This window comes from Aulonocara sp. 'chitande type north' Nkhata Bay, linkage group LG7 (genome assembly GCF_057382095.1).
Source record: "Aulonocara sp. 'chitande type north' Nkhata Bay isolate Kocher_YH1m ecotype deep benthic linkage group LG7, A_spYH_male_GT1.1, whole genome shotgun sequence".
Taxonomy (NCBI): Eukaryota; Metazoa; Chordata; class Actinopteri; order Cichliformes; family Cichlidae; genus Aulonocara; species Aulonocara sp. 'chitande type north' Nkhata Bay.
Genome location: NC_141350.1, coordinates 3,914,473 through 3,931,044, shown reverse-complemented (window position 1 = coordinate 3,931,044; position 16,572 = coordinate 3,914,473). Strand labels below are relative to the sequence as shown.

Genomic DNA, 16,572 nt, shown 5'->3' with positions numbered 1-16,572 from the left:
CTTGGGTGAACTGGTTCGCAGTGGTCTGGATTTCTTGCCACTGATGACCAACAGAGCAGTGGGAGGGAGAAGTGAGCTTTTGAAACAGTAGACAATAGTGCTGGCGGAGAGAAGAGAGACGTTTTGTAATTGTTTTGGGAAAACTTCTTCTGGTTTGTGTGCCGCTGAAATCTATGAAGATTGCAGATAAGGTCCTAAAAGTCTTATAAGAGTGATGCTTTTTTTTTTTTTTAGGTTAAAAACGTTCTTTTATTTACATTCTGCATGACATTTACTGTGCATTGTCTCTATAAATATAGAGTTCACCCCACATGATGCACTTATGCTGTCTTGTCATTTCCTTATCTTTTCTGAAGACATATTTTCCTACTGCTGCGTCTCCACTCATACATGATTCACTTCCTTCTTTCTGTTGCTCTCTCCTTGGTTTCCACCCTCATTATGGACCATTTCACGATGCCTTGCATGGTTATTCTGGCCCTTTAATTGGCCATGCTCGCTGTCACTCATCTTTAACTGACTACAAAGGGGGACTCGCTGCCCAATCTGGACCGTCTTTTGCCCCCTTCCCCACCCCCTGTGAAAGAGCCAGTGCGTCTGGCACCTGTCCCAGCATGGAGAAAGGTAAACATTAGCCCTGTAGAGACTAACAGCTAGACTAACCATATATCCCCGTGGTGTTTCATAGTGGGGAAAGCCACTTTGTGTTGAGCTGTCGGACCCTGAGCCCACTTTGTAGTGGGCAGACTTGAGATCTGTTGTGTGAGATTTGGAGAAACTAACACAGTAGCTTGTGTGCAAAACTGTTTGACTGTTTAACTTTCCAGTCAGATAGCTGCACGGTTTCGTGTGCGTGCGTGTTTGTTTGTGTCCAAGAGAGATGGAATTAGAAGCAGAGTCACAGTCATCCTTGCTTCTCCTGTCTTGGTTCAGAGACGCACACAGCAGCAGGAGAAGCTGAGCATTCGGTACAAAGAGATGATCAAGTGTCAGACGTTGCCCAGCAGAGGGGAACAGGTATGGTTAGCTAGCTAGCTATGGTTAGTTATTTAGTTATGTAGCCTCCCCTTCTTAAATACATTGGTGTTTTGGTCTAGAAGCAAGTGGAAGAGACTGTAGCCTCACCAAGCATCACATGACTGTTTTACAATAAAATTGTTTTCGTTTCAAAAAAAGTTTTTGTTTAATCACAACAAAACCTTCCCAGTTATTTCACGTTCTTAAAAAACATCTATATTTATATTTGTGTTTTGTTTGGTAGTTTATTTCTGCACAACTGCATACAAAGGCCAAAAGGTTGATCCTGTTCATCTGGACATCCAGATGAACAGGATCAACCTTTTGGGATTTACTTACCTGGATGATTGAGCATGCATCGAGACAACTGCATACAAAGGCCACAGAAACACGGTCGTCCTGTGTGACTAAGACTTTAACCTGCACAAGTGCAACTGCAAAAAAGAAAAGGAGTGAATGACTTTTGTTATAAAAAGCAAATTATTTGTAAAGAAAAAATATTTTACAGACAAGTTTTTAGTATTCTTGGTGTCACAGATGGAGAAATGCAGCTGGATATGGAGGCAGCTCTGCACTCTAACTATGAATAAAGAAGACGGTTTATGTACTAAAATAAATAGTGAAGTTTACTTTCAATTAAAAAAAGTGTGCTTCAAAAATATAACGTGTCTCTATAAATACGCAAGTTAACATTAATGAAAACCAATGTTTATAAATAATAGCATATAAAATATAACCGTTAAAAACACCCACGACGTCAGTCTTTCCGCTTGTTCCTTTTTAGTACTGTTCTTCTTTTTACACCTCGTCAGTGATTGGCTGGACTCTCTCTAGCCTTCATTCTTCATGGCAGGTTCAACACAGTGCTGGAACATTCCTTAGAGATTTTGGTCAATGTTGACACGATAGCGTCACACAGTTGCTGCAGATTTCGCACCTATGATGTGACACACCCGTCCCACCACATCCCGATGGTGCCCATCTATTGAGATCTGGTGACTGGAGGCCATGCAAGGACTATGAACTCATTGTCATATCCAAGAAGCCAGTTTGAGATCTCCGTTCATGCTGGAAGGAGCCAGCATGATAATATGGGGCACTGTGGGCATAAAGGGTGTCCGTGGTCAGCAACCATACTCAGGTACATTTTTAAACAATGTTCAGTCGGTACTAAAGGAACCAAAAAATATCCCCCATGTCTATATACCATCACCAGCCTGAACCGTTAATAGAAGGCTGTACCTTCATTATGTTGAAGTCAAATTATGACCCTACCACCTGAATGTCACAACTCATCAGACCAGGCAACATTTTTCTGCTCTTCTATTGTCCAAGCTTGGCGAGTCAGTGCAAAATGTCCTGTTCCTAGCTGACAGGAGCAGCACTCGATGTGCTGGCCCATTTGCTCCAAGGTTCAGTGTGTGGTTCATTCTTCATACCTTGTGTGTAATCACTGGGTATTTGAGTTTCTGCTCCCAGCAGTAGGGCAGGGCAAAAATATTTATCACGATATGTATTTGAAAATTTGCGATAACGATCTAACTGACGATATAATTGACGCGAGACAAAGTACTTTACAACTCCACAACTTTGATGGTTTTTTTTGCACTAATAATGTATTTTCACTTAAACAAGCAGCTGTTTTTTATGTGCATTAAAGCTATATAACTATTTAACAGTGTGGATGCAAATTCCTCGCTGACAGTTTAACCAAAAGGCGTTTCCAGTGGAAACTGGCCGACATATCCTCAGCATAACCATGTATAATATCCACAAAACTTAAAAAGAGGTTATACACACACAATACGGTAACATTATGTTGAAGCACAGTACGTATCACTCCGCGAGGCTCCTGACTACGACAGCTGTAATGCTCCGACAATCCATCAAGAGTAGCGGCTTCGTAGCTTAGCAAAGTCGTGCTACAACATTTTTGACAGATTTTCGTGCGCCGTGTATATAAAATCCATTCGAGGTCAGTAAACGCAACCAGAATTCATACATAACGCACACCGGATTATAAGCTGCACGGTCCATTTTTCAGAAAATCAAAGGATTGATTTTAAGTGCGCCGTATTTTCCGAAAAACACGGTAATAACGACGGCCCGCTAGCATGCGCTACCAAAAAATGTGATTAGGTGTATATCTGACGGACGAAAGCTAAACCAGTTCCACACCACTGAAGTTGCAGCATTTTTACAAACCAGTTCTAGTTCATCCGTTTCATTCAACGATCCACTTTCGCTCTTCTCATTCTGCGTCGCCGCCAAGCTTTTTCCGCCATGTGCGTATGAAAACAAAGGCACTGCGCATGCGTGTTTTACCCATATTCTATCGCGATATTTCATAGTCTTGTCATTGCCTAACATTATACCGATATGGCCCTGCCCTACCAAGCAGTCTGGACGTTCTCCTCTGACAAAGCATTTTCACCCGTCCCGCTGATTACTGGATGGTTCCTCTTTTTCCATCCCGTTCTCTGTAAACCTTAGAGATGGTTGTGAGGGAAAATCCCAGTAGATCAGCAGTTTCTGAAATACTCAGACCAGCCTGTCTGGCACCAACACCCATGCCACTTTCAAAACCCTTTTCTTCTGCATTCAGATCCTCATTTTGAACTTCAGCAGGTAGTCTGGACCACGTCTACATGCATAAATGCTTTGGGTTGTCGCCATATGTGTAGCTGATTCTCATTAACAAAGTGGCCGCTGAGTATAGTTGGCTGGCCTAACTCAGGTCGACAGAGCACCATTAACTGCCAGAATCAGTTTCCCCTTGCTGACACCTGCTGAAGTTGCCTTTTCTTGTCTCTTCACTAGATTACACATTCACATCACAAGCACTGATTTAAGGCCTCAAATTCTCCTGTTTAAAGAGAATTAATTCACTGCTGTTTTAAAATTCCCTCTCAGTACACAGTAAGTCCCCAGCTGCTGAGTAAATTAGTTGAAAGTCGATTGGAAAGACTGTAAATAATCTTGATAATCCCAAGTACTTCTCTACGGAGAGTGTTTGGAATGGAAATGTCTCAGAAAGTCGCTCTTATATGCTACGCGGTTTGACGTTTTAATTGTCAATATTGGAGAATTTTTCCATGCTAAACTTTATTTTGAGGTTAATTATAAAACCACTGGAGCATATTTCAACTGTCTTTCCTTTTTTTTAGGGGTTTTTAGGCTTTTTGCCTTATGCAGATTGTGTGTGTGCGTGCGCCAGGCTTTGATATGGTTGTTGTGTGACTAAGCCTAACAAAAAGGAAGTGAAACTACACTAATTCTATTAACTACTTCTCAGTCATATGTATAAGCTGCTACAAATGTAACCTTTTTATTCTTACAGGTTTTGTAAAGCACTATGATATCTCAATGCAGTGTGAGATGTGATAAGTTGAAGTTCAACCATATTCACGTTTAGCAATAGCTCACCTATTATTTTTTTTCTTCATCATCATCTGCTGCTCCTGCCCCTCATCTCTCAAGGCCAGAAGTGGCGCAGACCAGCTGTACAGCTCGGGCTCTCGGAGCTGCCCAAAGAAAACCATTCTGCTCCCTTCTTCCTCCTCCACTTCCTCGCTCTCTCTCCACTCAGAGGTGACACGCAGTCTGCCATCTGTGTCTGTTTGTGTCTTTCTGTCTTCGGCCACAAATCCATGGCCGACCCATTTAGTATCCCCTTACTCTCCTGCTCTAATTATGTGTCCCGAACCCCTGATTTGGCCTCTGCAGTGTGTAGCATAGATGAAAACAAAATGCCGTGTTTCCCCAAGAGGGCTTCAGTCTTGTTTACTTCCCTTGTGAGTGGGTGGTGTCTGTTATTATCAGAGTAGTAGCTTGTTTTCATGCTGACTGGTATATGTTGTTGGGGTGTGATGGCTTGTAAACATATAGCCTCAGGAGACCTGGGCTCATTTTGATTTATTGTCAAGCACTGTCAGGGTTCCTGCATTACAAGCTGTTCTTTAAATGATAGTCAGCAACTGTGTTTTATGCTCATGTCTGTGCGCTCGGTGCCAACTGAAGTGTTAATACACTGTGTGTGTGTCTGCTCATTTCTGTCTTCAAGCATGAATGTAAAAGTCTGGAAGAAGAGGAACTTGAATACTATGAGAGGCCTCTGGCACACGGGGTAAATGACCGACTGCATTCATAGTCGTCTTGCCTCTGCCGCTTCTGTTTCAGTGGTTACTCAGATTATGGCTCGAGTATCTGTAATAAGCTGTTTTAAAGAAAAAATGTCAACATATTAAACAAGTCGCTCATTAGCTCCACCAAAAGAAATCGAGTCTCAACTGAGCTCCCTTGACAGGAGTGGATGCCACTGCACCCAACTGACCCAGGACCCATTCGCATACCTGGTATACAGGAGAGGGCTGAGCGCTTAATCTCCAGGTTTAAAGGCAAACCCGATAAACCACCAAAGGTGAACACTGTACATGAAAATTGCGGTTTCTAAGTGTTTTATTTGCCTCATTTTGTAGCCTACATCCAAGAAAGCACGCTAATGGTATTGGAGGCTAATTGTCACCCCTTCCCTCTCCCTCCCCGAAGCCTAAGAAAAAGCCGTCCCGTTTCTTTTTAGAGCAGTGGTACATGTCCCGAGGCCTGACTGGGGCTCCTGGTTCACCACTCTCCTCTCTTGACTCTGCCAGAAAGGTTCTTTTTTATTTTTTATTTCTTGGATGCTGTGGACTGAGACTCAACCTGTGGCATGTCAGGAAACTTACCACTCATAGAAAGATTTTTGCTACTAACAGGTAGGGCTGCCACAAACGATTATTTTGATAGTCGACTAGTCACCGATTATTTTTGCGATTAGTCAACTAATCAGATCATCATCCATTGGACGTAAAACGTACAGCTTATTGCACCAGCAGCATCTACGAACAGTATTGCTAAGGATTGTCTTATTGCATTGGAGTCACACTGGGTTAAATATGTACACTTGGGTTTTAAGGGGTATTTATTATTTTCTTCTTTTTTTTGGGTTGTATGGAAGCCCCAAACGCAATTTCATTGTTCTTGACAATGACAATAAATAAATAAATACTAAATACTAAAATACTCTTATATAACTATCATTAGCTTACAGCTTTAAGTGTTTAAGGTCTGTGCTAACTAAAAATAAAGACAAGATGATAGTTTGTTAAATTTTAATGACATTTGCAGATTGTTTCGGTGAAGTTTAATAAACTCCTTGCTATCTAAAATATAACAGGACACCGGAGTAAATTCTCCAGCATCTCATACTTTTGATAATCAGCTGTCTGCTTGACGTTTATTCAGCTGTGTGAAAACTATAACTTTAATCTCAGCCAAACTGATTTACTTAGGAACAAATAAAACACTGAAAAAAGCCAAACAATAACATTTTTAAGTTATCTAAGTGACTTATATATCATGTTTAACCTGAGTAGCGAAACACGGTGGGTTTGAAAACGATTTGCCAGGAGTCCGGTGTTCCCACGGCTCTAGTGAGCCTAGCCCCCGGCTAGCTATCGAGCTAGTGGGTAACAGACGTCTCCGAAAACGTCGGAGCGCTTTTGAAAATATGTGGTGTCTTGATAAACTGAGCAGATATTTGAGGTTTACACAGCTACATTCCCGCCTGAAAATATGTTAAACGTTTATTTTGTGACCCAGAAAGAATAATAAGAGTAATATTAAAACTAACTAGCTGCCGCCATTGTTGGAAACTGAGCTGGGCCGCGCTATGAATTCTGGGATACAGCTTCGGCTTCTTCTTCTTCTTCTTTGGGGTTTAACGGCAGCTGGTTCCTTGTACATGCAGTGCTGCCATCTTCTGTTTCAGTCCATTATTACACTCTTAAATCCTACCACTTATTCCTGCGGCTTTTGTGATCTTACAAAGCTTCAAACGACGCGTCGACTATTAAATTAGTCATCGACGATTTTGATAGTCGACTAATCGTGGCAGCCCTACGAACAGGAATTAAAGGCTCACTTGATTGTTGCCAATCGATGCTTAAGTATCTCATATCTGTTGTTTTTGTGCTGAATACACTCGCTAACTAAAGGAAATTGCTTTCATTGTTTATTTACTCACTGCATAAATTAAAGGCTTGTCAGCCTGAATCTGAGAACAATGACAGCAGTCTATGGCTTTTACCACAATGAAAAGGAGATTTCATATTTAGCAACGTTTTCCTCACCATACGTCCCTTTGGTGATTTCTCTGCAGAAGCCAGCAAAGCCTCTGGACTCTGATGGCCAAATGCCCTTGTGTGTGCTTAGTATTCAGGAGAGGGCTGATCAACTTGCTTTACAATTTGAGGGCAAGCCAGTCAAACAACAGGTGACTCGAACTATCGACACAGATGGATGATTACAGGTTTAAATATTTGTACATTTTTAACAAAAGCACTTTTTTTGGGTCAACTTTGTCTCACCTAAGTCTTTAACTGACTCTAGAGGAAAGAGAGGCTGTTGTTACAGCAGGATATTACAGAATAAGTAGTAAATCATAATATCTTCTCAGTTGAATACATTAGTATTCTTCTTTAGATTTACTTGAACTTCTAATAACTCTCCTCTCTCCCTCTTTGGAGCCTAAGAAAAAGCCATCACGGTTTTTTATGGAACAGTGGCGCCTGGCCAGCCCCCAGAGTCCCCCTGATTCTCCCCCCACCACGTCTGACACCTTGAGACAGGTAGTCATTTTATGCCTGGAAGGAATGGCGTGTCGTGGCGCTGACACACTAAACGTGCACTTGGCCTGTCAGGAAGATGATGCACCTCACTTTCCAGCACAAGTCGCTTAACGTGATCTCACCTGATGTTTGCTTGAAAGTCGGGCTGCTTGTTTAGAAATGCGAGCAAACTCATTTGTTTAGCACGTTTGCTGTGATTAGTGAGTGCGAGTGATCCGTCACTGTGTCTGAACAGATATTAAAGTAATCTTAGCAGAACTCTGTTATAATTCCCACGCTTATTTGTACTCAGTAGCTGATTTGGATTTTAAGAGCAGCTTGGCAGCAAAAATCTCATCTAGTGTAATTCCCATGTTGACGAGCCAACTTTCAATTTAGCAGAGCGGTGCACAGTAATAGTTTTCGTGGCTTAGGTTTGCCACATGCTACAGTCGACCTAGATTCTTCCCTTTTTAAAGCTCTTTGAGGTTTCATAGATTGAAATCTAATCCTGGTGTAGATTAATTCAGAATTCGACCCAAAGATGATCTCATATGCCAAACACTTGCTGAATTTGGGAATTAGCAACGCAGCTTTGCAGATTTTTGCAGATTTTTACAGATTATTGCAGCTCGTTTATATTTACGGTGCAGCATGAGTGACTTTGTGTGTGCAAGCGAATAAAAACTGCATGACTGCTTTAAGCGAGTTGTCTAAACACTGTGATAGTTGATCTTTTTCCAAATCCAGCTCTTGGTAGTAAACCCAACATGAAACTTTTGAGGTTTTTCTCAGGAACTGTGTTCGCTGCTTTTGGTGGAGCCTCACACACGTCTGAACACTCGACCAGTCCAGCGTGCAAACGCTTCCTTTGTCTTGTGTAAATTCCCTGTTAGACACCATTGTTTGTCTGCTGTGTTTGAGCACTTGTCGCACACACACCTCTTCCTTCTGTTTTTCACGTTGTTTTTCATCCATCATTTCTAATGTTTCTCTACCTGTCCTCTTATTTTTCTTTCTTTCTCTCATTGCTGTTGATAGCAGTATGTAAGGATGTACACAGGGGGCGTTAGCTCATTGACCGAGCAGATAGCCAGTCAGCTTCAGTCTCCCAAGCCCACACATGTACCTGAAAAGAGGGATTTGGTAAGCACTCGGGTTGTAGAGTAGAAGGCATGTGGCTACACAGATCACTGCAGCGCTTCCCAGAGAGTGTGTTTTTTGCACATTGTGCTCCTTTTACCACATTTGAACTTCCTTCTCTCCCGTAGCTGCAGAGTGTGTTTTCCCAACGAGTCCCTGTAATTTGGACTGCTGCTCGCCTGCAAGCATCCCTCTCTCACTAATGAATAACTTTGGAATTGCTGTATTTTGGAATCATTAGCTTGTAAATAATATCTGTATCCTTCAAACATTTGTAGTGACCTGATGTGAGCGTCTGGCTTAACAATAACTTTCTCCTTGTGCACCAGTTTGAACGTTTCTCTTCATTTATAAATAAAGATTGATTCAGTACTTTTTCCCTTGCAGGGCTCGCTCAGGAAAGAATTCCCTGTCAACATCGGAGGCAGCGATGTTTGTTTCTTCTGCCGAAAACGCGTGTACGTGATGGAAAGGCTGAGTGCCGAGGGGAAGTTCTTCCATCGCAGCTGTTTCAAGTGCGACTACTGCGGCACGACTCTACGACTGTCCTCTTATGCGTTTGATGTCGAGGACGGTAAGCTTTCCAAATGGTTTCAGCCCCACGTGTGCTTATATTTCATTAACTACAAGGTGAAATAGACTGAAATGATCTTGAGTACGATATAATGACTAAAGTGTAAAGCTGCAAAGATGATTCTTCGTTTGAAGACATACAATCTAGAAACGATTTTGACTGTGTGCACGTTTGCTGCCCTCCTGTGGTGTGATCACGCCATGGCCTCTCAGCCTGTTTTTTTTTTTTTTTTTTTGAGCCGAGGAATGCAGCAGAGCCATCTTCTGATTCAAAAAATGAAGTTACAGCCACATAATTTTTCAAAATTTATTGGTTTTAAATATGTAAAAGACAGCTGTAAGAGATTTTTGCGGTAACCCCCACCTCGGACTCAGTGCAGTCTTATGATTCCATATTTTTCCATGCTGGGAGGTGTCTATTGTGCTTAAGGACAGGCAACAGATTGTTCAGTGGGACAGTAGCTTTTTCACGGTCAGCTGTGGGAACAGAACCTCCTGATTTTTCTGAATGCACTTGAGACAAAGGAATTGATTTTTTCCGACAGAGTAGATGCAGCCCACAGACTCCGTGAGGTGAAATTTGCCGAATGCGTTTATTTGTGCATTTAATGTATTTGCTTATGCTCTGTGTGTCTCCTACAGGAAAATTTTACTGCAAGCCCCACTACTGTTACCGCCTGTCTGGGTATGCTCAGAGGAAGAGGCCTGCTCCCTCTGCTGCTCCAGTCACAGCCAAGGTCCATTTTTATTTACTTGAAGAAATCCTGGTGGAAATCAGGATAGGGCTGGAAAAATGTTCTGAGAGTGCTCTCATATCTCCGATAGCAGGGCTGATGTTAAAATCATTTGTGTCATTTGCAGGAGAATCAGACCCCCCAAATACCTACTACGACCGTGGATGCCCCTGGAAGGGCAATGGCAGCAGCTGCCCCCTCGGCTGACCTCCAACCCTCAGGTACTCGACTTTCCTATCTAGCTGTGGCGGCTGCGCCCTGGCGTCTGGCCGTGGGTGTGGGAGTCCAGCTAGGCACCCTCCGCCGCACTCTCTCCCGGACCTGCCACCAGGTGGCACACAACCCCTTAGATTCTCCCTTCCTGTTTACCTACTGCATCTACCTCTTCTGCTGTTTCACCATCAATGTCCTGCTCAGCCTCCTCTAGCATGACTTTTGTGTCCCTTCTTATTTCCTTCCTTGCTTCCTTTTTCTCTTTGCCGACTACTGTCAGTGGGATGTATGTAGATCTAGTTTGTGTGACCAAAGCTTCAAAATGGTCCTGTAAATACTGTGAGTCTCTCAGTTGCTGAATTATTTCCTGAAGATGCAGCATTCTTTCTGTTTCTGTTGGCAGTCTCTTTATGACTTGTGATTGGCAGATGGATTCAAACAGTGCTCTGGCGCCATAATCTTAGAAGTGAATGGTGCATCTTAAACCTGTTTGTTTCTTGGCTTGGAAATTATAGAGAGCTGCTCAGAATTCCTTCTGGTCAGCTCTCCAGGCAGCACCATTAACCCTTTGCATAGACCTCCTCATTGCTATTCTGGCTTTTACTGTGAAATGTGGAAGTAAAGTTTAGCTTTCTTAGCCCCCAATCCCCCCCCCCCCAAAAAAATATATCAGTTACCCACTGGTGTGTACATTCAATCTCTATATACTGTTAATGATTGCTATAGAGCTGCCTGTTTTTAATGAAGAGCCAAGCTGTACTCTTTGGTGATTGTAACCCCGAGTGGCCTGTGAGTGCTCTTTTTTTAGCTCGACCTCCTCCTGTGTGACGTGTTTCTTTCTCTGTAAGTTGTTTTGCACCTATTAGTATTCCTCTTCCTAAAACTCACTATTATATGTGATAAAGTGCCTGTATCAGTGCTGTTGTGAGCTTTACCTTTCCCCTTCCGATCAGAGCATCTTAAAACTGAGAGCTTTACTAGTGCTTGCATTGGTGCTTGGGACTGGAGTTTTGTTTTCACCCCCCCTTCCTCTGCCTTCCTGCATTCCTCAGCCTTTCACCCCCCGACAGATTCCTGCCAGAACCACTTGTATTTGCTCGACGTAGTGCGTCTCATCTGCAGTAATTGCTTTGCACACTGTAGCTGAATAAAATCACGGATTAGACTAGAGAGAGCTGAAACCGGTAAGCTTTGCAGAAAATTAATATTTGAAACTTTAATAAGTGAAAGTGTTAATAAGTGTAGGCCTGCCGCAATGTGGCAAGTGTAGTTTATAACTTCAGATGCAAGACTTTATTAAATACTGTAGTCATACTGCAGCCGTGCATACTATAATATATTCTACATTAAGATTAGACAACAAACAACTGCTAATATATTGGTGGAGGTTTGCAGTCAGTGTAAAGTACTGTAGAACAAAGCAATATTTTGCAGGTCTATACATTCGTCAGATATGTGTGCTTGTGCTGATCAGACACCTCCACAAATACATATGCATTATATGGTAAGGACATCCCATGCTGCTGCAAAGTTCAGCAACTGTGGAGTTCTTGGACCACTAAATTAGTGTTTGCAAAATAATAAGAGTTAGACCACTAAACCAAAATCAACCACAAAAAAACCAAAACAGACCCCCAACTGCTGACAGAAGTCCAACCCTGGACTATATCAGATGAAGTAATTACAGTGTTTAGTGATGCAGGTTATTAAAGTATAAATATGTATCAGTTTAAACTTAAGTCTCTCTCTTCTTTGCTGTTTTACGTACTTTTCACTTGTTTTCGAGGAAACATCTATCGTCACATTCATATGAGTCACACATACAAAATAAACAGGATTCAGTGTCAAATATCACACATTTAATGAGATCATGGGACTTTAAGGCATTGGCCTTAAAGCAGTGCTAGTGCTCTTTATTTCAATTAGAATTTATCTCTAAGTGACAAGATGACGGCTGTACTTCCATGATAACTCTATTTTAACCCATTTCACTGTCATGAACCTTTGCCAGAGGAAATATTGTCAAAACATACAGTTTTAAGGTTTGCTTCTCAGAATGGGAACAAGGCAAGGCACCAATCTTGTACATTTAAGTATAGAACAATGGCTCTATTTTAAAGTGTGAAACCTATTTGTGTTTGTTGATCTTATTTGCTGTAGGAATATTATCTAATGCAATAAATTCAGTAATAGATCTTAAATCGGTGTCTCCTTGTCAGTTTGTCCTTAATGTACAAGATTACTTTGGTTAAAGTTCTGGCTGCAGATGTGGATGAAAATGCACCATTTTACTAGTTGGATGTGTGATGGATTTGATGCTGTCGCTGACGTAGCTTCACACATACACTGCCAGAATTTGCATCGGTTTTCACATCAGCGTTCACAAATACATTGGATTTAGTTTGGTCCTGCTTGCACCTGCCTGATCATCACCTGCACGTCTGTGCTCTCTCTCCTCTGCTTTCTTACCTTGATCCTGTACCCCACAGTGCTGGAAGTGAACGGCCTGCAGGAACCGAGCCTAGCTAAACGCCTGAAGGGAACTCCAGAACGCATTGAGCTGGAGAACTACCGTCTGTCCCTGCAGAGGGAGGAGGAGCTGGAGGAGGTGCCTGAGGAGACGCTGGCGGAGCACAATCTGAGCAGTGTGCTGGACAAGGCCACAGATGCTGACCTGGGTTCTAGGTAAGATTTTAACAACATCCGTTAATTTCGTTTTTATGATATTCGGTTTTACCCTTTCTGCCGTTTAGTGTTCAGCGAGTTGTTTAAACGATCTCTAATAAGACTTTAAACAAGTTTCAACTCTTTGGACGTCCTTAAAATAGTCGCGTCACGCAAGCAGCTATGGCTATGCGCACAGAAGCTCCACCCACTCTTTAAACTTTTTGTTCGTGACAGTTAGCCAATCACGATAAAGTGGGATAGAAAGGAAGTGGGAGGAAGCTAAAAACATCTTAGTTGGGATTAACTGTGGGGGTTCACCAACGAGCGGTTTGTCTATTTTGAATCACAGAAAACTTCTTTGCTAGAGTCCAGAATCCCTCAGGCTGCTGTGAACGTCTCCATACTTGTACTGTCCTCAAATACTTGCTTCCTTTCATGTTCCCTAACACTTTGCTGACGCCTTTTCTCTACTTTCTGCAGTAGCTCAGAGTCAGACATGGAAGAGGAGGACGAGCAGGAGGATCAAGAAGAGGCGGAGGAGCAGCCTCCCAGCCCGTCAGACCTCGGCGGCGTTCCGTGGAAGGAGGCGGTAGAGCTCCACGCCAAGCTGAGGGGCGATCACTGCGAGGAGGGAGAGGGTGAAGCTTTGGCTGACACACGCAGCAGAGATGGGGAAGTAGATGAAGAGGACGAGGAGGAGGAGGATGAAAATGAGGCCGAAGAAGATGAGGAGTCGAGCGAAGGTAAATTAGTTTTGCATTGTTATTCCCGTGATAGTGGAAATTAATGGTTTCTTTATGCTAATGTGTTTACACCCTATCCAGACTTCAGTGGCCTTGACCTCAGAGCTCCGTGTTGTTTACTGTTTCATGTTCTCGTCACTGTCTGAAACACCGAGTCATCCTCTTGTCTCTCTTCTGCTTGTCTGCCATGTCCACATACAATGCACGTGTATGTATCTGTCTGTGTCATTTTCTTTTTTGATTTATTTTTGGGGGGCCTTTGTCTCCCCCTGCTGACAGAGGGGGATTACTGGCCCTGGGATAGAGAACTCCAGTCAGGCCTTTGGCTGGAGAAGTACCTTACAGACGAAGAGGATGTTGGTACATTTAAAGGTAGCAACGGAAGTGCCTGCGGATGTGTTTGCAGTTACTTTGAATAATTCTGCCTTGTCTGGGTTTCATTTTCAATAATTTCTACAAGAAGCGTGCCTTTGGCTTCTTTATGGTTTGGTTTGTTGTGTTTTTATGTGAGTTTTGTGTTCATCGGTGTTCCCTTTTCATTGTCAGTCCCATTCCATCTAACCTCCTGTTTCAAACCTCTGGAGTTCTTTATGGCATTAAAATACTAATCTGATGAATCAGATCTGATTATCTCCCCCACGGCGCTGCAGTTATGTTTTACAGCTGTGCGACGGAACTGTTATATTTAACAAATGTGTTATTATTTTCTTTTCCAAGCTTTGTACCCTTGAAGCTTACTTTTATGGTTTGGCGTTTTGCAGTGTATTGCATGCAGCCGCCCTTCATTTCTCTTTGATGATTTTTTTCCCATTGTCACTGTATAACTGTCTCTCTGCCTTTTCTCTTCCATTTTGCCCTGTTTTTCCCCCCTGTTCCTTTCTTCCACAACTACCCTCATCTCTCTTTATCTTCCTCTCCTAACTCACACAACTTTACGCCACACAAAAATACAAAATCACAACACTTACATTTAGCGAGGAGTCTCCACATCCAACAAGTCCTGCAGCCTGTGGATCCCAGCGCCATTCCAGGTTTGAGAGCACATCTGGAGTCTGAGGGAGACAAGGATGATGGCCAGCTGGCCTCAGCCTCCCAACTCTCCCAGCCCTCTGAGCTCACGCAGCCCTCCTCTGCAGGTAACCCACCCGGGGGCCTATACGCCTGGGAAGGCCGTGGGTCTCGCCATGTTCAGGATCAGGGTGTTTCATTTTGCAAGTGTGGCTGCTGCTGCTTTGTCTGTGTCTGCCACAGGTGGACCCCAGCTTGTTGTTTTGAATTACCTCTGATTTGTACATTTGTGTAACATTGCTTTATTTCTCGGAATGTCTAATTTTGTGTTGAGCCTGTTGTCATTCAGAGTCACTGTTGTTCCTCTGGGGCGAATATAACGCTCTCCAAACGCATCCCAGCGCGCCATTTAACCCTCTCATCAGTTCCTTTGATTTGATTCTCTTTTGTTCTTTTGTGTTCTCCCATGTTGTTTCTCATGTGTCTAATTGCTTTACTGTTATTTCCCCGCCATCTATCCCTCGTCGTTCTGTATCTTCTGGTTTGAATGTAGCCCCTGCCCACACGTCCGCCCGACACGAGGCAGTGAGAGTCTGGTTGGAGTCCCTGTCCGGAGGTAGCACAGACTCGAAAGGGATCCTGATATCCCGTCTTAGACTCCTGTTCTGTCTATCAGCTGGGCTGGCCTCTTTTCATGGAGCATGCATAAACACATGCAGAGACCAGTAAACTCACAAGCATGCCTGCTGTAAGGCTGTCGAGGTTTTTCTCTCCTGGGTTCAGATCAGCACTTGTGTTTCACCTTTTGTAACCAAACCTTACATTCTACTCTTCTAATTTCCAAAATATGTATTTTCTTTTGCACTTGCTCTGTATGTTATGCTGTAACGTAATATATTCCGGGGAGTGAAACCACAAGGCACCACAGCTTTGGGAGCTCACCTCTTAATGGCACTTGTACTTGCATTAAGTTCACAGAATGTGGGTGTTGAAGTACATTATCAGCTGATTAAGAGCTTGAATGAATTGAATGAGAGTCCTACACCTCTGTTTGAAGTCCTCGTATAAGCCTTGAGTTCAGAGTTAAAGGCCCAGTAAAGACCTCCGGCAGAGATCAGACCAATTACAAAGTTCTTTTAGTAGTTTATGTGCCCGTGCACTCAGATCGGTCACCTAGTAGTTAAAGCTGATATATAAACTGCATGGATAAACTGCCCCCTCCCCCTCCCAGTTTTGCTCGCTAACCACAGTTTAACCAGTAACATTCTGGTTGTGCTTCTGCTTGGATCAAATATTTTCAGCTTACTAATTTAAAGTTGCTGCATGTAGCTGCAGCCTAGCTGCTCCTTTGTTCATATTAAAAGACTTGGACTGTTTGATTTGTATGCAAAAGATTTTCTTTCTTTTTTTTTTTTTTTTTTTTGCCCAAACTCTTTCCTAATGCTGTCTGAAGAAAAATAGATTTTGATTTTTAAAATCTACTCACCTTTTTTTCGACCTTTAATGTTTGTATTCGGCTTTTCAAAATCGGCCTCGATAGCTTTCCACCTCACTGTCAGGATTTCTGAGAAAAGATTCATTCAAGCTACTTTTAAACAGAAAAAAGTTCTCACAGTTATTGTCTAAAGACACGATAATAATGTTCCAATGACTCATTTATTTCCCTTTTTTTCATGTCAGAGCCCTGCGAAGATGAAGTACTCGAAGCCGAAGCAGACGGTCCAGATATGGAGCCTGGCACAGAGATGGATCAGGGTAAACAGTCAAAACATTACAAACAGTAATGAATCCATCAAGTGTTTAACATGCGGAAAATAGCATTTTTGT

The 16,572-nt window shown here is 42.7% G+C and overlaps 1 protein-coding gene across 26 annotated transcripts in view; it reads left to right on the top strand.

Annotated features, from left to right (window-relative positions):
- mical3a (microtubule associated monooxygenase, calponin and LIM domain containing 3a) overlaps positions 1-16,572 on the top strand; it is a 79,044-nt gene that overhangs the window by 44,849 nt on the left and 17,623 nt on the right. For 14 of the 26 annotated variants that reach the window (XM_086298019.1, XM_086298022.1, XM_086298016.1 and 11 more), the window contains 18 exons: positions 529-624; positions 934-1,017; positions 4,498-4,608; positions 5,081-5,143; positions 5,324-5,437; positions 5,566-5,670; positions 7,217-7,330; positions 7,584-7,685; positions 8,706-8,810; positions 9,195-9,381; positions 10,023-10,117; positions 10,242-10,335; positions 12,817-13,012; positions 13,475-13,737; positions 14,017-14,109; positions 14,712-14,873; positions 15,299-15,361; positions 16,426-16,500. In XM_086298019.1, coding sequence (XP_086154145.1) covers positions 529-624; positions 934-1,017; positions 4,498-4,608; positions 5,081-5,143; positions 5,324-5,437; positions 5,566-5,670; positions 7,217-7,330; positions 7,584-7,685; positions 8,706-8,810; positions 9,195-9,381; positions 10,023-10,117; positions 10,242-10,335; positions 12,817-13,012; positions 13,475-13,737; positions 14,017-14,109; positions 14,712-14,873; positions 15,299-15,361; positions 16,426-16,500 — 2,122 coding nt within the window. The remainder of the gene's footprint in view (positions 1-528; positions 625-933; positions 1,018-4,497; positions 4,609-5,080; positions 5,144-5,323; positions 5,438-5,565; positions 5,671-7,216; positions 7,331-7,583; positions 7,686-8,705; positions 8,811-9,194; positions 9,382-10,022; positions 10,118-10,241; positions 10,336-12,816; positions 13,013-13,474; positions 13,738-14,016; positions 14,110-14,711; positions 14,874-15,298; positions 15,362-16,425; positions 16,501-16,572) is intronic. The other 12 variants (XM_086298043.1, XM_086298044.1, XM_086298021.1 and 9 more) reach the window with 11 other exon arrangements.